The sequence below is a fragment of the Schistocerca nitens genome, chromosome 1 (assembly GCF_023898315.1).
Source record: "Schistocerca nitens isolate TAMUIC-IGC-003100 chromosome 1, iqSchNite1.1, whole genome shotgun sequence".
Classification (NCBI taxonomy): domain Eukaryota; kingdom Metazoa; phylum Arthropoda; class Insecta; order Orthoptera; family Acrididae; genus Schistocerca; species Schistocerca nitens.
The window spans coordinates 653,356,213-653,379,621 of NC_064614.1; the positions used below are offsets into that span (position 1 = coordinate 653,356,213).

General features: G+C 40.0%; 1 protein-coding gene across 1 annotated transcript in view; it reads right to left on the reverse strand.

Annotated features, from left to right (window-relative positions):
- LOC126236673 (TBC1 domain family member 19) overlaps nucleotides 1–23,409 on the reverse strand; it is a 169,122-nt gene that overhangs the window by 36,673 nt on the left and 109,040 nt on the right. Inside the window, exon 9 of the mRNA XM_049946160.1 lies at nucleotides 22,708–22,770. Within this exon, the coding sequence (XP_049802117.1) occupies nucleotides 22,708–22,770 (63 nt within the window). The remainder of the gene's footprint in view (nucleotides 1–22,707; nucleotides 22,771–23,409) is intronic.

Below are 23,409 nucleotides of genomic sequence, written 5' to 3' on the forward strand. Positions count from 1 at the left end.
TATTCCTAATACTGGTGGCACTGGGACTACAATTTTATTATTACTGTGTTTTCAGAATAAACCTGCCTTCATGGTAACAAAGTTCTCGTAATTACGTGACTGATGGAGATGCCAAGAAGTTCAGAACACTGTCATTGTGTGAGGAGGGAAAAATACTCTCACCTAATTGCTATATTTCTGCAAGAACCTGTGAGGCATTGTGGTGCTGCCCAGTGTTCACAATTTGGCACTTTGCTACAGCAGACGACATGTGGGCATGCAACAAACCATTTAGGTATGCAACATGGATTATCTCACCAGCAACATCTTTGCAATAGGCAGGCTTTTCTGTGCAGAAAGGATGGCCAGAAGCCTTTACCCCCACTTCCCACATGGACACTGAATAAGTGAAACCTGACACCTTGGAGCCTGTTTCTGAGTAATTTGTGCACTAATAGCACAACAGAACTTAATGGCTTGCCATGCAGTGTTCCCAGATAAGTGTAGGAGCATTCAGAGGACCACATACTGGTAAGTTGGCTTTGTCTGATTACACAGCATGAACACTGCAGGCTGCTTACACTATCATGGAGAACCAATGAACCCACCTCTTCCAAATAACTGGGCATCCAATGCTTCCTTACCAAGAAGTTATTCCAGGTGTGACATTGGGCTTTGCTTCTCGATTACCAACAACATTAATATTACCAGGACAGCAGTCCGGCACCTGTAAAAAGATGTAATGTGTATGCTCCTACAGTGTGCAGACTCTGCACCCCTTTAAATGTGTAGAGATAACTATTGTGCTCTTCCTGTAATGGTGGCCAAACGTCAAATAAAATTTAATGGATTGTGTGTCTAGCCTGCTATCCCAGACAGACATCCATGCTATGAACCATTTGGTGTTGCTAGGATCAGAATGATGCACTCTGCTTTCTTTGTATAGATGTAAATTTTAAGTAAACATGTCCTCCATCTAATAACACTGGGATCAAAATATTATACTAAGTGTTCCATGTGTATAGATGTAAGTTTTAGCATATGTTCCCTGTAGGACATGGGTTTTGTTTCCCATCCTGAGAGAGTGAACTTTTTATGTATGCCCATTCCAACTGCTTCAGTTGGGAGATATATATGGCCTGGACATGATAGCTGGTCCATCACATGCATTTATCCATCTCTGCGTATTTTTGTAATTTCCAATCAACGTGTTGCCATTGGCATTCTGGTATACTAATTTGTTGCATAACAACCCTGTAGTAGGTAGATTTCATTCCAATAAATGGACCATTTGCATGCCATTGTATTTGTTTCCTTACCTTCCATACCCAACATGCATACTCTATAGCAATCGAGTTATATGGTGGTTGCTAGCAGTACAAGTGAAGCATAACCAAATTTACTTTTTGCTAGATAAAACTGAACTGAATATATAACAATGGGAACAATCAATTATTAATAAAATTATTTAATTGGATAGATAAAAAACCTACTCACTAAGTGATGGCAGAACACAAAAATAAAAGACTGTTGTAACTGGAAAGCTTTTGGAGCCAGTGGCTCCTTCTTCAGGCAGAAGGGTTGAAGGGAAGGGAAGAAGGTGAAGGAAAAGGACTGGAGAGGTCTAGGAAAAGGGAAAGTCACCCAGGAACATGGGTAAGGGGAGACTTACTGTGTACTGATCATGCACCTGCGATGCCTGTGTGCTTTATCACTTCGTTGGTTTACTAAGCGGACAACGCCCTACTGTATATCACAAACATTTCCATGTACGTTTCTTTCACTTGTGGCCGTTTGGGCCCTCAGTGCAATTTACAGGCTCGCACCTGATGTAAAAAATGTGCTGCATAGCGATACTAACTATGGTTTCTGCACCTCCTAACATGCCCCAGTTCGTCATGTTGACAGCCTGATGAAACATTTAACTGTGCTCCTCCTTGCACATCTGCTCTTACAGCCCCCCTGCCCTACTGTAAGTAAACTTTCAGGGCTTTCGGCTGCAGCCGTTCACCCACTTGCTTCTCACATGGTGTCGACCATGCCTTCTGCATTCCGCATCAGACTTCTGCGCCATGAACATTCATTCGGACAGTTTTACAGCATCATTTCCTAGTGCTTCAGTGCCATTCTTATCCGCTCTGATAGATTGCTTGCTTGCACCCTACGCACTGACGTCTGCATCGACCATGCCGCTACAGCATCCACATCATACCAGTGATACGAGGGACTCAGATACAGAACTAACTGTGCCCTTGTTGCCAGCATCAGGCCGCTTATCAACCCTGCCCTGCTATCTGAGGACAACCCAGGAATGTGGTTTGCACTGGTGATTTGGAACTGATGGGAAGGGGGGGGGGGGAGGGGGGGCGCTGTGTGGTGTGGACAAGTATGAACACCATACCTCTGCCATCACAAGATCTTTGACTCTTTACCCTAATGGCTTGCACCATCTTGCTTATTCATTTCACTGTAATGTGGACACTTGTATTTACCGATACGAAATATATCGAGCCTTGCAGTATTAAGAGTGTTTTCCTTGGACTACAACCCAACCAAATTTCCACAACTTAATACTAATGCTGGAAGTCTTCCCCTGAAGAGGCCACAGCCAAGTTTCCAATGTTTCTGTCCTACTGTAGTTGCAATCTGAGCACATGTTTTCTCTTCTTACTTCCCTTTGTGAAGATGCTGTGTAATGTATTTGACATGTCCAATACTATCATGATAAAGATGCAAGGACAAATAAAGAAAGGAAATGAAACAGTGGTGTATGTAATGCAGATATTAGTGAATGAATAAAATGAGTTTTCAGGAAAAGAGAGACAAACCCTGTGGACATTGTCAGGAAAAGAAGCTGAACAGTCAACTACAGTATTTATTTAAACATTCATAAAACACCTGTTTAAAAACATAATTTGAAGTAGCTGATTTCTTCTAATCCATCAAATTCAAAGACAGACTCAGCCTTCTTAATAGCCATAGCAAATATTTATGTCAGCCATGGATTACAATAATAAGGTTGCATCTCCACGATTTGTGAACTGCTCATTTACCCAGAACCCAACAGGTCTCATTGTCATTCTATGATTGAAGAAGAGAGAGTGATGCAGCAAATGTTCAAGCAATAAGATTAAATACCACAGATTGAGTGAATTATTTCATTTAATGAGCCTGTTGTACCATAAGAAACTTACATAATATTGTCACTTTATAACCAGAATGAAGTCCCAAATCAAAAATAAGGATCATCATTGGACAGCATGTTTATTACAAACACCAACATACAGCCAGCACTGTATGCAAACACTGACTGCTCCAGAATACACAAACATTACAAGCATACGATATTTCAAGAACCTTCCAGAAATGACACAGACTAAGTAACAAATAATTGTTAGTGGTCTGGTTTGAAATGGCAAACACTTGAATGCCAACCAGTGACACTAACCACTATGCCAAATTGCATGTGGCATTGCTCCATCTCCTACAAAACTGTGACCTGCTGTTTCAAAAGTTCTCATTATAGCCAATTACAATGGCCTGGATGTAGATCTTGTCACTGGTCCACTGTATGGCAGTACTGGTGGCTCCTCGCATTCTGGTCATTTCATGTGCTTTACAATATCATGAGCATAGCGATCATTGTAAGAGTCTTCAGTTTCCTTGAACAAGAAGCTCCAGTTCTTGATCTGTGGCTGAAGGCCTTAGTTGGACTTCACATGGAGAACAAGGATGATGTCTCTGTGCTTTTGTCTTCTTAACAAAGTTTCATAACCATTGAACTTGTATGTGAAATACAACAATACAGCCTAAAGTAGTGCTTTAGTAACTTTTCATATAGACCCACTTTCACACAGGAGTCAAAATCTATAATAAATCTCCCAGGCTGTATCTCACTGGCCAGTGCTTGGCCTTAGACACTCTCAGTCTTACTCTAGGGTGTCCAGGGTCCACATGTGGGCCAGTTGGCTTGCTTTTTTGGTCCAATAGCGCGGCTTGCCTTGTGAAGGAAGTTATACGAGATGGAGGTTGGATGCCATCTCAGAAGAATTGTTCCACCTACACTTGAAGATTGCAGCACTTCTTTCTCCTATATCATGGGACTGGATGGATGGAGTGACTTCAGCCAAGTTTGATTGGGTATATAAGGCTGCTAGTTTCCGGCAGATGTCGAAATTTGATCGCTTGGTGCCACAACAGCTGACGCCATAGGAAATAACTGCATGACGTTCCATTGTTAATTTCACAGAGAAGATTTTAGATGATGTTTTGGGCAAAGGTCTAAATTCTGCACCTACACCAAGTGCAGTACCTCTTACAAGTTTCATAAGTGCTGTTGAACAAGCTGTATGTCACCTTCTTATGGACGCTGCTGAAGAAATAAGAAGGGACACTGGTCGGGTTCTCCTGTAAGCTCCTCCCCAACACAGTAATATAACCGCTGAAGAAAGGACTGCACTATGGAACTTTTGAGAAGATCCGGAAATATCGGTGCTGAAGGCTGATAAAGGTAATTCTACAATTTTGCTACCTCGTAGGTTGTATTTGGAGAAGATGTATAGTCTACTTAGTGATACGATGTACCAATGGAAGATGTGTGCACTTTTGAACTCTTCCTCGTTAGCTCCAGAGATCATCAAGTGGTTAAGACCACATGGCAGCCTACCACCAAGACTGTATGGTCTTCCTAAAGTACATAAAGAAGGTCTGCCTTTACAGCCTATATTGAGTAATATTGATGCACCCACATATGATTTAGCCAAACATCTAGTTTCTTTGCTGAGACCATTTGTTGCCAAATGTTCACATCATATACGGAACTCTGCTGATTTTATCAACAGACTGGGGGCTCTCCACTTAAGTAGTTTGGATCTTCTAGTGAGTTTTGATGTAGTTTACCTTTTAACAAAAGCACCTCTTGTGGATTCCTTGATGCTAATTGGTCAATCATCAATCGGGCATCACTGCTTTGCTTCAGCATGCTTTATCCTCAACTTATTTTATGTTTAACCAGGAATATTTTGAACAGTCTGACGGTGTTGCCATGGGCAGCCCTCTGTCTCCTCTGGTGGCTAACCACTTCTTATGGAGGATTTTGAGGAAAGAACACTTGAATCTGTGGTTTGCAAACCAACTGTTTTTTGGAGATACGTCGATGATACTTTCATAGTGTGGCCCCACAGAGAAGAAAAGTTAATGGAGTTTTTTCATCATCTTAACTCCATCCATGAGAATATTCGATTTACTGTGGAACTAGAGAAAGATGGTTGCCTTCCATTCCTGGATGTTTTGGTTAAACGGAAGAGTGACAGCTTGGTGGGATATTCTGTTTATTGTAAGCCCACTCACACTGATTTGTACTTGCATTCTTCAAGTTGCCATCACCCATCCCAAACCATGAGTGTACTTAAAACCCTTGTGCACAGGGCACATATGGTGTTGGATGCAGAGAATTTGCCTAAGGAACTTGCACATTTAAGGATACTTGACCCGGCAAATTAACAGAGCGTTCTCAACTAGAGCCAGGAACCTGAAAGTGGATAAAGAGGAGAATGCACCAACCAAGTCCTTAACTTTTCTTCCCTTTGTTGGAAATATCTCCTTCAAAATAGCAAGGATTCTTAATAATTTTCATATGGAAGTGGTTTTTGTCCACCTTATAAGATCTCGGATTTGCTGGGATCGGTGAAGGATGATTTGTTACTGTGGAAGGCGGGAATTTACAAAATACTGTGTCAATGTGGTATGGCCTATATAGGCCAGACAACGCGAACAGTGGAAGAGCATTGTACAGAACATCAACGTTGCACTCGCCTACTGCAACCCAGTAAGTCTGCAGCTGCGGAACATTGTATTTCTAACAGCTATTCAATGACAATATTTAGATTTTGGCCACAGCAACAACTTTTTGGGAATCCATTATCAAAGAATCTGTTGAAATACACATCACAGGAAATCTAATGAACTGTGACAGTGTTTACCAATTGAATAATGTGTGGAATCCCATCATCTCCGAAATTTGCTCAAGACAAAGATGCCAGAAGACTTTGATAGCTGTGGCCAGCGACAATACCGATGGCAGCTGAGTTTTGCAGTTCCACCAGCGAGGGTGCTGTCGCTGGGCAGTGTGGTCCTTCTGTCTCTGCGACTTCAATGCATGTGTGGCAGTACCAATTGAATAATGTGTGGAATCCCATCATCTCTGAAATTTGCTCAAGACAAAGACGCCAGAAGACTTTGATAGCTACGGCCAGCGACAATACCGATGGCACCATATAAGACGGAGGGGAGAACGTCTTCGTCAGTCTTCGTTCGGCTCATGTGAAGATAGTTGGCAACTGTCCAGCTGAAATATCGTGCAATGAAGTTTACGACGACCAGCTGCAAGCCCGAAATCTCTCTGAACAGCTGATTCGTCGGGAAAATTTCCAAATTTTACAGCAGGCATTAATGCCTGGATTGAGGCATCAGTCAGTGGTGGGTGCCCAGTGGTTCAGTGGTGGGAAGGGTACCAGCTCAGATATTGGGCAATCAGTGGTGCAGCTGGACTCCTTGGCATGTTATTCTTATTTTACTTATTTATTTATTTATTTATTCATGTTTGTAGATCCAATATACAAGAGAACTGTATGGAAGAGGAGTCATAATTATACATGAGAACAGTATCCTACTTATAGATGCTAATAGATACAAATTGCAGTATGTGTGAAGGAACAAAATATATTAACATTTTCAAGCTTAGGCACTTCCTAAAGTAAAACAGAGGTATAAAACGATACAATAATAAGTTCCAATTACTCCATATTAAGTTATAACTTTTCTAGAAGTGAAGTACATTGTTATTCTGATACAGCTCATGATATTCAGTTACAAAGTGGTAACAGAAAATGTTACAAGTCAATGTGTCATACCTGACTTACAATATAGAAGTGTTTATGTCAAAGAATTCATCAAGAGGGTAAAAAGAGTGTTCGAAGATATTCTTTTAATTTAGTTTTAAATTGTGGTATTCCACAAGTAAGGTTTTTTTATGTCCATAGGAAGTGCAGTAAACACTTTTTTGCTTCAGTAGTGCACACCTTTTTGTGCTAGGCTCAACTTTTTTCCATCCACATGCAATTGGTGTTTCAATCTTGTGTCATAGCAATGACAGTCACTGTTAGGATTGTGCTTGGGTAGGTTCTTAATCAAAAAGGACATAGGGGATAGGATGTATTAATGTTAATATTTTGTGTGCTTTAAAAAGATTTCTGCATGAATGATTTCTACTCACTCCACTTAGAATTCGGATTGTTCTTTTCTGAGTGACAAATACTTTGTTTGCCACAGGTTGATTTCCCCAAACCATTATGCCATATGACAACAATGAATGAAAATAGCCAAAGTAAGGAGCCCTAACAGAATCAGTATTTGCAGTTGTTGCTATAATATGTAGAGCATAAGTTGCTGAACTAAGTCTTTTTCTCAAGTCCAGAATATGGCACATTCAATTTAATTTATTGTTGATGTGGAGGCCTAAAAATTTAAAAGAATATACTTGATGAATCTCTTGATCATTACAGCTTAGACTTATGTCCTCCAGCACTTTCTGAGACCCATGGAAATGAAAGTACTGGGCTTTTTTAAAATTTTAAATCAGGCCATTGCAGGTGAACCATTTATAGAGAACATTGAACACAAAGTTGGCAGATGTTGTAGTGTCACTGTCGTGTTTTTTCAACTAAAAGAGACGTATCATCTGGAAAGAGAGTAGATTTGGTCGTAGCTTTTGTACAGTGTGGAAGGTCATTAATAAAAATAAGAAAGAGTAAGAGGCTTTGCGACACTCTTCTACTTACCATTTCCCAACCAGATGAGGCTATTGTGCCATTTCCATGATTAAGCAATACCCTTTGCTTTCTATCAGTTAGGTATGATCGAAGGCACATTCCCATTGTGCCACTTAAATTATAATAGACAGGTTTTGAAAGGAGGATTTCATGGTTCACACAGTTGAAGGCCTTGGTTAAATCATAAAATATACTAACTGAAATATACTAACTGAAGCTAATTTATTGATAAATGAAAATATAGCATCATCTGTTGACAGGCCTGCTTGGAATCTGAACTGACAATGGCTAAGAGCCCTGTGGATGTTCAGATGCTCCACAGTTCTCTTATGTATAATCTTCTCAACAATTTTGGAGAAACGTGTCAAAAATGAAATCGGGTGGTAGTTAGAAGCATCAATTTTATGCCCTTTCTTGAATAGTGGTTTCTCATTTGCATACTTTATTGTCTGGGATGATACCTTGTTGAAGGCTTCATTAAATGTATGGCAAAGTACTATACAATTGGCATTATGAGAATGTTTAAGTAACTTAGAGGAAATGTTATGAAAGTCAGATGAATTTTTGGTTTGCGTTTTAGTGACGAACTTTATCACCTCACTGACAGTAAATGGGGCTATATGCATTTGAGTTATTTTGCACAGTCCAAATTCTTTCAAGAGGTACACAGTCTCATTGACTGAGCCCTTACAACTGGTTTTCTTGGAAGCTGTTAGGAAGTCCTCATTACGGACATGTGCAAATGAATCAGTTTCTTTAATCAAACTACCACAATGTCTTATTTCTATGTTAGAAACCCTGTCATCTTTTTGCCCCAGCTCCCCTTTGATAGCATTCCAGATGGTTCTTATTTTATTGTTCAAGTTGTCTATTTTAGATTTAATATGTAATGTTTTAGAGCACTTTATAACACTTTTCAGTATTTTACAATATCATCTATAATGTTCTTTTATTTTATAGCAGCCTGATCAGAACATATTTGTGATTTGTGTAACACTCTTTTGTCATACATGAAATTTTTATCCCTTTTGTAATCCAGGGTTTCATTTTGCAAGCCTGGGGATTCATTTTTACAGTTTTTTGTTATTTAGAAATACTGCTTCAAAAAGGGACATGAATTCATCTGTAAATAGATTGAATTTAATATTAACTTTTCTTTCTTTTTATACTGGGCTCAACTTGATTGGCTGCAAGAGCTTATTGAAATTTCCTAAAATGTCCACATCGTCTGTTCTGAAAGAACTAAAAACTTTTTTACGTTTAATGCTCAAACATATGTTATTAAGTGTAAGCAACTGCCCATCATGGTCAGTCAGATCATAGAGAAATTAACTTACACTACTGTGACTACTATCAAACTTATCAATAAAGATGTCGTCAAGAAGGCTTACACTGGTATCTGTCACTTGGGTATGAAATTGTAGCAGATATTCTAGTTCTCTTCTGTTGGTGTTGTTTGTAAGAAAGTTTACATTGAAGTCATCCAGAATGATTAGAAGCTTAGCCTTTGAATATATTTTTAACAAAACTTACTCAAGCTGTTTTAATAAAACACAAATTTCCCTTGCGGGAGCCCTACATATTGCCAGCATAATAACTGACCTATTATCAGCTAAAATTTCAGGTCTGCAGGCTTCAAAATGAAAATCTTTGCAATACATACTTAAGTGATTTATGAGATATATCCACTTCGACATATACTGAAGCATCACATTTCTCTCTATTTGCTCTGCAGTAACTATCAGCTGGGACATAACCCTCCAACTGATGCATCAGCATGGCAGACGTTACATGGTACTCTGTGAAACACAATAAATGGACTTAGGCTAGGAAGTAATTTTCATGTATGTTGAGAGCAAAAAGCTCCACTTTATCTCCAAGACTCCTGATATTTTGGTGGAATATACACAATTTATCATTCATAACAGATTTTAAGTTTGTGGGTTAAATTGATGTCCCTCAATACATAAGGATTGGTACTTGATTTACTGACAGGCTCCCTCTTATAGGTTATGTTTGTGCACACATTACTTACAAACTGACCAGAATCTTGTGATGTTTCTTGTTGCACTGATCCCATAAAAAAAATTGTCACTGTGAATATCAGCTCTTCCACCCCTGTCACTTCTCGTTAGAGATGGTGTTGGACGGGCTCCTGGTGATGAGCTGGTTACTGCTTTCGAATGGCTGGTGTTGTTTAATTCTACATTTTCGTGTTGCTTCTTTTGTATAAAAAAATCCTGTTGACTGTAGTCTAGGATGATAGGGTCCCTGGTTTTATCAGTTCACTTCAAAGTTCCACTACCTGGTTCACTAATTTGAGCCTTCCCTTTCTGTTTAAGTGGAGTCCATGTCTGGTATGTTGTTCACACTTTATTTTCCTCATATCTAGTAGGTGAACTTGATTAAATTTTTTACACAACTCCTTTAGTTCAGAGTTGTAGTGCTCAGTATCTCTGTTCACACATGACTGCTCAAGGAGATCGTGCCACACCGGTATGTTTATTAAGGTGACATTTGTGTTGTACAGTTTAGGCAATAACTTCCTGTAAGTTCCGAATGCTGTCTTGCTCTCGTTTTTGTAGACGTTGTTGGCACTGCCTATAATTACAATGTGATCATCTTTTTTTCAGATTATTTGTTTCTATTACTAGGTTTTCAGCTACAACATTTAGTATTACTCCAGACTGAACTTTTGTGAAAACAGAATACTCTTTATGTAGAGCATCATGAAGGGGAGCTGAGAGGCTTTTCCCCTGGCTGTCTGCGTACAGTAAGAACTTTTTTCTGCAACCATCCATTAATATCTTTTTGTTTCAACGCAAACATTATCATTAGACTCATTGCGTTTACTTTCACCATCACAGTTCATTTTTTTTCCTGACTGACTTGAGTGCTACAAAATTAGTCAGTGACTCTCGGGATCTGTTTGTTAGTGGAATAATTGCTGACTTATTTCATATATCAGTACACATATCACACTTCCATGTTTTTCTATAGTTCTCATTTCCCTTCAAAGAGGAGTCTATCTTTACACATCAAAAGTGAAATTTAAACTTACACTTCACACATACAATACCGATTTCAAAGGTTTTTGTGCAATTTTACTCATTCCATCATATTTGTTACCCCAATAGTTAGTATCAGTAGTATCTAACAATAGTTCATTGTTTCTTTTATCATATTCACTGTTATCAAACAAACAATGGAAAATCTAAGATGGAATGTAACAATATTATAAAAAGGAAAGTTGCTACTCACCATATAGCCGAGATACAGAGTTGCAGTCAAGCACAATAAAAACACTCTCACAATTAAAGCTTTTGGCCATCAAGGCCTTCAGCAACAACACACACACACACACACACACACACACACACACACACACACACAAACACAAACATACACACACACGACTACAGTCTCAGGTAACTGAAACCCCACTGTGAGCAGCAGCACCAGTGCGTGATGGGAACAGTGAATTGGTGGGGGTAAGGAGGAGTCTCGGGTGGGGAGGGGAAGGGATAGTCTGGTGGGGGTAGCAGATAGTGAAGTGCTGAATGTTAGATGGCGGGCAGGGGAGAGGTGGGGAAGGGGGGGGGGGATAGCGGAAAAAGAGAGAAATAAAAAGACTGGGTGTGATGGTGAAATGACGGCTGTGTAGTGCTGGAATGGGAACAGGGAAGGGGCTGGATGGGCAAGAGCACTGATTAATGTAAGTCGAGGCCAGGAGGTTTACAGGAATGTAGGATGTATTGCAGGGAAAGTTCCCACCTGCGCAATTGAGAAAAACTGGTGCTGGTGGGAAGGATCCACATGGCACAAGCTATGAAGCAGCAACTGAATTAAAGGATATCATATAATTGCGTAGGCTTCCGCGGCCAGAGTCAGTCGACATAAAAGTTTTCTGGGTTTGGTACCACGTGATAATGTAAAAACTACTCCACCGCAATAACCTATTAAAATAAAGTTCCCTCTCCTTCTTCCATAAGTGACCAGTAAACCAACTACCTTTTTAAAATTATGATGTAATGGCATGCGCAATGAACACTAACAACAAAATATAAAAGACACTGCATAGCTAGAACGCACCATTAGACCCAGAAGAAGGCCGCTGCAATCGTGGCCGAAACGTTGGCTTTTCTATAGCAGCAGTAGCTTTTACATTATGTCGCGGTACCAAACCCAGAAAACTTTTATGTGGAAAGGATATCATGTTTGGCAGTGTGTTAAGTAACAGGGTGGTCCACTTGTTTCTTGGCCACAGTTTGTCGGTGGCCATTCTTGTGGGCAGGCAGCTTGTTGGTTGTCATGCCTACATAGAATGCAGCACAGTGGTTGCAGCTTAGCATGTAGATCACATAACTGGTTTCACAGGTAGCCCTGCCTTTGGTGGGATAGGTGATGTTAGAGACCGGACTGGAGTAGGTGGTGGTAGGAGGATATATGGGACAGATCTTGGCATCTGGGTCTATTAAAGGGGTATGCGTCAAGAGGTAAGGAATTTGGAGCAGGGATTGTGTAAGGATGCATCAGTATATTGTGTAGGTCTGGTGGATGGCAGAATACCACTGTGAGAGGGGTGGGAAGGATAGTGGGCAGGACATTTCTCACTTCAGGGCATGACAAGAGGTAATCAAAACCTTGGCAGAGAATGTAATTCAGTTGCTCCAGTCCTAGGTGGTACTAAGTTATGAGGGGAATGCTCCTCTGCGACTGGGCGGTGGGACTTTGGAGGATGGTGGGAGACTGGAAAGATAAGGCACAGGAGATTTGTTTTTATACAAGGTTGAGATGTTAATTACTGTCAGTGAAGGCTACAGTGAGACCCTTGATATATTTCAAGAGGGACTGCTCATGACTGCATATGTGATGACCACAGGTGCCTAGGCTGTTTGTGGTATCAATAGTGATGAGCAGGGTACCATGTGGTAAAGGGACAGGAAATGTGAAAAGTCGGTGGAGGAAATGGTTGGTATCTTTTATATAGGAGAGTAGGTACTGGGTAATAGGTTGTAGGTGTTGGTCCATGAGAGTAGAGATTCTCTCAGTGGGGGCACAGTAACTGGCCACAATGGGGAATCCTGGGTGGTTAGGTTTATGGACTTTGGGAAGCATCTAGAAGGTAGGAATGCAGGGAGTGGTAGAGAGATGCACTCCCGGAAGAGGTTCTGGGATGAGCCTAAGGATTTGATTAGTGACTGGAGATCCTGCTGGGTTTCTGGAATGGTGTCACTGTGGCAAGGTTTGTAGGTGGAAGTATCTGACAGCTTGTGGAGTCTTTCTGCCAGGTAATCTTTGTGGTTAAAGACAACAATGGTGGAGCCTTTGTCAGCAGGTAGGATTGTAAGGTTCAGATCAGTTTTTAGATGATGGACTGCAGTTCTTTCTGTGGATGTAAGGTTAGTTTGTATGCTGAGAGATTTGGGGAATGATGGTGAGGAAAGGTGTGAGGTTAGGAAATTCTGGAAAATTAACAGGGGGTGAATGACAACTGGATGGAGAAGTGAACTGAGTTAAGCAAGGTTCAATATTGGTCTTTGGTTGAGTCTGACTGGTAGGGTTGGTGGCGAAAAAGTGTTTGCACTGTAGGGAATGGAAGAAGGAGAAAAAGTCTTAAACAAGTCCTGTATGATTGAATTTGGGAGTGGGGAAAAAGGTGAGGCGTTCGGAAAGGACTGTTATTTCTGTGGGGCTAAGCTTCTGGACGAAATGTTCATGACTGTGTTTGGGTCTGTTTAGGTTCTTGGTTCTGTGTGGTGGTGGGACAGAGTTTTGGAGGGTGGGGTAATTGTGGCAGGTCTGCGAGACAGGGTTTGTCAGCTATGAGGGGACGTGAGGGAGGTTCGGAGGTTGTTGTAGAGATGCTGGACAGTGGTACTCCAAGGTGTGAACAGGAGGTGAACAGGATGGAGAGCTTTTTGAGGTGGCATTGTGCATATTGCTCAAGTTACTGTGGGGAAAGAGTTTCAATGTGTGTTATGGGTTCCAGGAATTTCTAACTGCATAGCAGGAGAATTTTGTGGATGGAGAGAAGGTACTGCAAGGAGGTTTGGGCTTGGTTAATATGGTTTTGCAGGATTGGCAGAATGTGAACAGGTGGAGGTCACTATGGAAGGAGGAGTGGCAGCCATTAGGGGAGTGGGGTTCAATGAACCAAGCAACAACACAGGAAGAATATGTGGGACTGGTATCTGGCTAAGGATAAGGAAACTTTTCTGTACTGACACCGATGGAAGAAGCAAGGATCCATTTTGGTGGAAACAATGCAAAAAATTACATAAATAATATATAATGCAGAATTATGTCTGAAAAATTTCGCCAAAAAACACCCAAATACGTGGGAAAATTAATGAAAAGGATGAAATGGATGCAAAAGGGGGAAACAAAGTGAAATCTGAGGGAGTCAGTGATAGCAAAAGGTGAAAACTCACCAAAATTTGGGAGAAGCCACAATAATCAAAGTAAAGAATAAATTATATAGCAAAGATATCATTCTCCCCCTTTAGCTTCACCTGATCCTTCTCAACCCAACAAGCCACCTTCCTAGATGTTAACCTCCACCTCCAAGGTGGCTACATCAAATACTCTGTCCATATCAAACCTACTAACCACCAGCAACACCTCCATTTTGACAGTTACGACCATTTCTATACCAAGAAGTCCCTTCTGTACAGCCTTGCCACCTGTGGTCATCACATCTGCACTCATGAGCAGCCCCTCTCGACACATACCGAGGGTCTCACTATAAAGCCTTCACTGATCATAATTATCCTCCCAACCTTGTACAAAAACAAATCTCCTGTGCCTTAACTTTCCAGTCTCCCACCACCTCCCAAAGTCCCAACGTCTGGCCACAGAGAAGCATTCCCCTCGTAACTCAGTACCACCCAGGAGTGGAGCAACTGAATTACATTCTCTGCCAGGGTTTTGATAACCTCTCGTCATGCCCACTATCCATCCCACCCCTCCCACAGTGGTATTCCACCATCCACTGAACCTACACAATATACTGATACATCCTTACACAACTCCTGTTCCCAATCCCTTACCTCATGGCTCATACCTCTGTAATAGGGCTAGATGAAAGACCTGTCCCACACATCCTCCCACCACCACCTACTCCACTACTGTCACTAACATAATCTATCCCATCAAAGGAAGGGCTACCTGTGAAACCATTCGTGATCTACATGCTAATCTGCAACCACTGTGCTGCATTCTATGCTGTCTGTCCGCATGAATGGCCACCGACAAACTGTCACCAAGAAACAAGTGGACCACCCTGTTGTTGAACATGGTGCCAAACATGATATCCATCATTTCAATTGCTGCCTCACAGCCTGTGCCATATGGTTCCTTCCCAACAACACCAGCTTTTCTCAATTGCGCAACTTTTCCTGCAATACATCCTACATTCCTGTAACCTTCCTGGCCTTAACTTACATTAATCAGTGCTCTCACTCATCCAGCCCCTTCCCTGTTCCCACTCCAGCACTACACAGCTGTCACTCCACCATCACACCCAGTCTTTTTATTTCTCTCCTTTTCCACTACTCCCCCCCCCCCCCCCCCCACCTCTCTGCTGCGCACCATCTAACCTGCAGCACTTCACTGTCCGCCACCCCCATCATACTATTCTTTCCTCTCCTTGCCCCAGCCCCCTCCTGCTGCTTGCAGTGGGGCTTCAGTTGAATGAGACTGCAGTTGTATGTGTGTGTGTGTGTGTGTGTGTGTGTGTGTGTGTGTGTGGGTGCGCACATGTGCGTGTATTGTTGACGAAGGCCTCAATGGCTGAAAGCTTTAATTTTGAGAGTCTTTCTGTTGTGCCTATCTGCGACTCAGCATCTCCGCAATATGGTGAGTAGCAATTTTCCTTGTCATAATATTGTTACATCCACTGTTTTGTTTCTTGAGACTGTCAGATTTATATTTTGAAGCATGAAACTCTTCTAACAACAATGCAATGACTGCAGTCTTGTGTGCTTGCTTTATGTGCATTTCATTTTCACAGTTTTGTGCCGCACTAATTCTTCTTTCAGAAACATTTTTATAATGAAACAAGCAATACACTCATGATCACAATATATATAAAATTTCTTACATGATTCACATTTTTTGTTATTCCTATTGAATTAATCCTGGGAAATAACATACTCGCAATTTACACTTGGTGCCATCTTAACTGCTGTTTCTGTTCCTCTTAAATGACAGTGGAGCATTAGTGCCACCACAGTAGACGCCAACACTACAGCAGATGGCAACTCAACAACCTGCCGACATGATGAGGAGCCTGGCCAGATGTCCAGTATTTGTATGGACCAGAGTTGGTTTGTTGTGCATCCCTGGTCAAGTGTCTTGTATCCCATGTTTCAAAATGATCCTGGTTTTAGTAACCAGCTGGTCCTGATTGAGAGGTAGCTTGAGGCATCTTAAGCAGGTGCAGTGGTGCAATTTCTCAACAGCAAATTTTGCCAAGGAGCTCCCTTCTGGTAAGGTAACAAGCCCTCTTGCATTAGGTTTTATTGATATTGATACAGAACCTGGTTTTATAAGCTCTCAGTTTTGGTCTGGTGATAAAAAAAAAAGTTGCAAATAAAAATATATATTAAGCAATCTAAGTAGTTTTACTAACAAAATATTCACAATCTGTATAGACACATTCAGGAAATTTACTTCTTTTATTATCAACATAATTCGACTATGTCACGAGTATTGGCACAGGTCTACATACAGACTTTGAGTGCACTTGTGCTATGTATTGTCTTGCAAAGAGTAAATATGGTTTATAAATTCTCTGAAGGTGACAACTTATGGTCATGAATAGGGAATAGGATTTGGATTTTAGCTGAAGATAACAGAGACTCTCCATTTTTGTCATCCCAAGTATAAACTCATATGATACACTGGCAGTTAAAATTACCCATCACAACAGAGCTATTATTTAAATTAAAATATGCATGTGGAGTGAAGCATAACTCATCATTTGCAAGTTGATAAAAGGATGTAACTACAATGTTGCTGAGCTCTACGGATACGATCTCAATGCCATTTGTTTCCTTGTGGCAAATACTGCATAAAAAAGGTCTAGCTACATTAAGGAAGCATTTCCATACTGAGATACATTAAGGAAGCATTTCCTTACTGACTATGTGGTTTTCAGTCATTGGAAACATTCCTGGAAGTTTTACATGTCACTGTAAGGCATCTTTGTGTATTTTCTTGAATACACAATACATCACATTTGTTATCTTCTGCACTCATTGTGTAACTGTTATTCTTTGGCTGCTGATGTACCTCCAGCATTCATGGATAAAATACACAGAGTAGATTTTAAAAACAATCATTTGATAGAAATCATTTGTTGTGCTTCTAATGTAGCTGTAGATGTAAAAATAAATTATTCACATGATTTCTATGTTTATCAAGTTTATGCATGAGTCTATATTTTCCCTGTTACTGATGGCAAATTGTGATTTACAAATAAGAAATCATGCTGACATTAGTGTATTACTGCTGCAATGGATATCAAACATCAAAAGTATGTGCTTTTTTGATGCCCTGAAGATGTAACTTTGAGGACTAGAGTACAATGTTCTATTTCTTGTTTATGTGACTATCCACCGCCCATCAACTTCTCTGTACATGTTGTGGGTACCTTTAGTCATTTCACTGTACATATTCCACCTACAATTGACCTGCATCACCATAAAGCTATCAGTATATTGTGAACAAAAGTCTTAATGTTCCGGATGTTTATGTAAGAAATAATTTTAATCTGACGTAGTGTTAGCATGTTAATTTACATAATAGTTTCACATTTTAATGTTCAAGTAATCCATTATAGATGGAATAGACTAACAAAATGATTGTTAGCTAGTTATTAACAAGACAGACTCCATAGCAACAATCACAACCAAGCAGAGAATGAGCACAGTCATGGCTTTGGTTCTATTCACTGTAGTTTTCACACACCAAAATGAAATGATCATGTGGACTGATGGCCAAGAGATCCATCCAGGGAAGTTCAGCTGCAAGTCTTATTTCAGGTGACTCCACACCGGGTGACTTGCTTGTAGATGATGGTGAAATGATGAAGAGGACAATACAACACCCAGTTCACGAGCAGAGAAAATCTTTAACCCAGCCAGGAATCAAACCTGGGGCCCGCTGCATGGTAGGCAAACGCCCAGCTAAGATGGACAGTTTCACACAATGTCTGTGGCAGATAGTGTAACACTTGTCATTCATTGCTTGCATTGTTTCTCTGTATGGCATATTTATTTTAATGACAAAACATCCTAAATTAGTCACAAAAGGGAGGAGGAACATGATAAGAGTATTATCACCTTGCTAAGTAAACCCAACAATGCATATCAATGGACAGCATGTGAATGGATCCAGAATGGATGACCAGCTGCTTCTGCCACACTGTTTTGTATGCAAGGACAAGCAAGAACCAACACCATCACTCCCTCCTAAGCTCAACTGTCAATCACTTTGTTATTTTGATCAAGGTATAGATGTTGGAGTTCTGTGAATGGCATGGTCATTCATGCATTCATTCAGTCACACACTGTGTGCTGTTGACTGCATTATGAAGGAGAGCCTTCATGGCTGTGGAATGAGTCAAGTTATACATTAACAGGAAGAAGCAACCACTGCTGGTTAGTCATATGGTAAACATTACAGAAGTCAAATACCCTAAACTTTGTGGAACTCGCAAATGCCCAGAATGAATACAACCTCAAAAAATATGAAGAAGTGCTTTAGAGCTATGAGTAATTGCTGGGAGATGATGTGCATGTGGACCCATCCAAGCCTTCTCTTGTGTGACCAAAAAGCTCACAATTACCCTACACTCAACCAGTAAAGAGCTATCAAGTATGAAAGAGAGTGCCAGTCTATCCTGATTACATTCAAGGAAGCAATATCAACATGCGAGTGAATGTAAACCGGGCAGAACTGAAGTTATCAGGAAATGAGACAGTCATGCCATGAAATTTTAGTTGGCAAAACAATGATCAGTATGTGGGATAAGTGGATAATGATGAGAGATTGTTTCAGAATAAAATATGAGCACAGCATGAAATGATTACAATATTGTCTGCATGGTCATAAAGGAATGTACAGCTTTGTAAATAGTTCTGGCTTTTTGTAGCAATACTGCAGTGTACGTGGAGTGTGATGTACTGATGATTCAAAACAATTTTTTGGAGAATATACTAGTGACCTGCTTACCACAGTGTCAGCTCTCACTGTTCAGAAACCACAAACATCTCACACTGTAATAAGCACTATTTCGTCTAAATCTGTGGAGATGGCCATAATTGTTAGATATTTCTGTGGTGACCACATCTTACCGCTTGCCTTATTAAGTGATACAGCAGATAAATTACAATTTCCGGCACTATTTAATACAACATACGATCCTGGCTCCTGCATATTGAGAGTAATTTTAACAACAATCATTACATCTAGGATGTTTTAGAGCATGACATACTGTGCCTCTTTTGGGCAATTCCACATGATATATTTCAGCAGGTCATTACTCAACCACCTGTGGTAAGGAACATGCAAGGCTCCTTCAAAGAATAACTGGTACTGCTGCTTCTCTGGGCCACTCATTTGCCTGAATATGTCACCTACCAGATAGGTGATACCTGACTGATCAGTAATTTGTACAGCATAGTCCTTTTATAAAAAGCATTTTAAGGGAGATGCTCCAGGAACATGGTCACATTGTATATTATTCCATGACATAACATTTATAGGTTTTGATTGGGCTTCATACTACACAGAATTCTTAAAGTGAGGTATCATGTACAGTAACATAATTGTAAGATTTTTTTCCCCCTCCATGTATCTAATCTGTGCTATACCATTCGTTTTGGTTGCTACAAATCTATTCAGCATTACAATTCCTTAGAAAGACTAGTACAACCTCCTCTTGTATTTTCACAAACAGGTGTTGAACCTTATATGTATACTTCCTGTGTGGCAATCCTGTGCACCCATCAGCATGGCAGATTTTCTAACCACTGTTTTATTGGAATCTCGTAGGCAATTCTTTCCCTTTATTCTTTATATGCACTTTGAGATCTATCAGGGCTAACTATGATTTCTGTTTCTCTGAGACACAGTAAACATTAGCTAATTTATTTTATTTTCATTTATTTTACTGTTACACAGAATATAAATACCATGCCTATAGGTATATTTCTAGCTTTGATTATTGTTGCTATCTATAAAGATTTAATGCATGAATGAGGACGTTATTGCTATCTCTCTTCGAATTTTGAAACTTTTATGATATTGCAGTGCCTGTGTTATTCTGAATTACGGCCCAAAGCTCCTTTGGATATGCACGCACATCTAAGGGAACAGACATTTCGGTGACTACAATTGTTATGGAATACATTAAGTGTAATCACAATTGCAAATATGGGCAACCACCAGCTGTATAATTAAATGATGACAGCGAAAGTTTGTGCCAGACCAGGACTTGAAACAGGATTTCCATTATGTGCAAGGGTTGAATGAAAAGTAATGCTTCCACCTTCAATAATTGTGTTTGGATGGGAATATTTTAATAAATAAAATGCAGAAATAATCCTTAGAATGTGATCTTTAATTACCAATATTCAGTTTTCCACATAATCACCAGCCAATAGGATACACTACTACCAATGATGAACAAGTTTTCAGAAACTGCCACAGAAGAAGTCAACACTCTGTTTCTGCAACCACAGTGTCACAGTTACGTGTTCATCAGAAGCATAATAATGTCCCCACAGATCATCTTTCACTATCAGGAACTGATGGAAGTCAGACGGTGCTAAATCTGGACCATATGGAGGATGCCGTACAGTGGTGAGATTCAGTCTGTGAAGTTCTGCAGTGGTGGCATGTGAAGTGTCTGGTTTGGCATTGTCATGCTGCAGGAAAACATTTCCCTTTTCATTTTGGATCCCTGTTAGCCACTGTTTCAGAGTTCACAGAATTGTGATGTAAAACTCTGAATTTATTGTTGTTTCAGAATCAAGGAAATCAACATGGATAACACTATCTGCATCCCAGAACACTGTTGCTGTGATTTTTCCAGCTGAGGGCTGCATCTTGAATTTCTTTTTCTGGGACAAATCTTTGTGTCGATATTCCGTAGCCTGATGTTTCATCTCCGGGTCATAATGGGATACCCATGTTTTATCTCCTGTCATAACTGAATGGAGAAAGGCATCACCTTCATTCTTGTAATGCAAGAGGAGTTCCTGACAAAATCCGTGTCTGTGTGCTTTCATTTCAGGAGTCAGCATCTGGGGTACCCATCATGCACAGATCTTCCAATAGCCAATCAAAGCAATAACGTGACCCACACATTCTTATGAAATGCTGATTGTGCTTGCAATTTCTCTCTGAGTGATACAATGATCATCCTGAATCAATCTGTCAACATTTTGCTTGTGAAACTCGGTGGTTGCTATCACAGGATGTCCAACTCTTTGTTTGTCATGCAGGTCAGTTGTTCCCACCTCAACATCTTTAAACTTATTCGCCCAACAACACACAGTACTCAAATCAACACAATCACCATAAACTGCTTTCATTCTCTGATGAATATCCTTTGGGGTGACACCTTCTGCTGTCAAGAATTCAATGACTGCACTTTGCTTAAATCGCATTGCCTGACTGTCTGTGCAGGGTTCCATACTGTAACAAAACAACCGTTCAACACTAGGGCTTCCTGCCAACTGGAGCTGTAGAGAAGAGGATATGGAATAAGCCAGTACCTGCCGCATACCATTGCTGCCAACTGTTTAAGAGTTATGAAGGTGGAGGCTTCAGTCAATCCTTGTATATTCCCATACAGGTGAAACATATTACCTGAAAGCTATTTTACCCAGTGTTGACAGATAAATATGATATTGCAAATCCTGTGTTATTCTGAACTATGACCCAAAGTTCCTTTGGACATGCATGACGTACAAGTATGGGTTGTAGATGCATGGTTGATGACGTACAGAAATTTGGGTTTGGGTGGGAGTCACACACAGATAGCCAAATGGTAAGATGACCACTCAAAATAAGTGGGAAATCCTGCTCCGAGTACTGGTCTGGCACAAATTTTCATTATCATCATTCCATTCTACAGCTGATGGTTACCATATTCACAATTGCAATTACACTTAATGTAACCACTGCAGTGCCTGTTCCTTTGGACATGCATGCATGTCTGGAGGGAACTTTGGGTTATGATTATAACAAAGACACTGCAATATCTGCCGACACCACGCAAATGATTTTCAAGTAATATGTTTCACTTGTAAGGGAATATACATAATGGATGTATGAGTACAGGTTGTAGATGCATGGCAGATGACATATGGAAGGTTGGGTCTGGTCATGCATCATGCATTGACAGTACAATGGAAAGATGACTGTTCGTGATAAGCGGGAAATCCGGGTTCAAGTCCCAGTTCGATACAAATTTTCACTGTCTTCATTCCATTATACAGCTGATAGTTGTTCATATTTTCAATTGTGATTACACTTAATGTATTTGAAACTTTTGTTTTGGATTCATAAAATTTGTCTATTCAGTGTATATGTAAAGCAGAAATTGGGACTCTATTAAAACATAGTACAAATTAAAGTGGAAATTAAATGTATGTGTCTGGCATCTCAAAAATTTTGTTGAGCTGGAGCTTCAAAATGCCTGCTCAGCTCCACACACCAGCAAAAATCTACATACAGCTATGGCTGGTAGTTGTTCCAAATGTAGTTAACGTAAGACATCTATTACTTTAAAGTTGTGCTAGAACAGTCAATGGGGAAAATCAAGCTTGACAACTGAAGAAACAGATAAAAAAGATACTATAAATTTATGTGTAAACAATACCTGATAGAGAACATCTTCATAAACAAAATACTGGTCATCATTTGAAGCAGTCAGTTGAACATCCTAAAACACAAAACAAGTCTTGTTACAGAGAAAAAGTGAGTGCTGTTACATTTGTAGAATATCTTAAACATAATGAGAATCTATGAGACAAGAAAATTACTATCTTAAATATTAAAAAGAGGCAGTAGATGTGTGGTACAATACAACTTCAATGAACACTGTAAGTACAGTGCCACTGTCAAGTAATCTGATGTTATTAGCTCAAAATGTGACTGCTCGTTGTACGATGTCAATCAAAGAGGAAATTGTATCATTTATCCATTATTGAGCAACAGAGTTGTGAAAGCTACTGAGTTCATCATTGAATAGCCATGCTTAACAACTGTGATGTGCAAGGAAAAATACAAATACTGCTTCAGGAAATAATCTACAAAAAGTATACCTGCAGCAGTTACATACATTTCATTCTAAATTAGTCTTGGAACAAACAAGAAATACTTTAAAGTTGATAACAAATGCAACCTCAAGTCTCTTCACATATCAACCAAATCTAGTTCAGAAACTGTATGGGTGGTTGCTAGAGCCATCATTATCCTTATTGAAGTTTTCCAAAAGAAATCACCCCTGCTTGATGCTTCCTTGACAGCCTGTTATTTTTTAACCATCTTCACATTTTGTGAATGTCCTTAGTTTCCAATT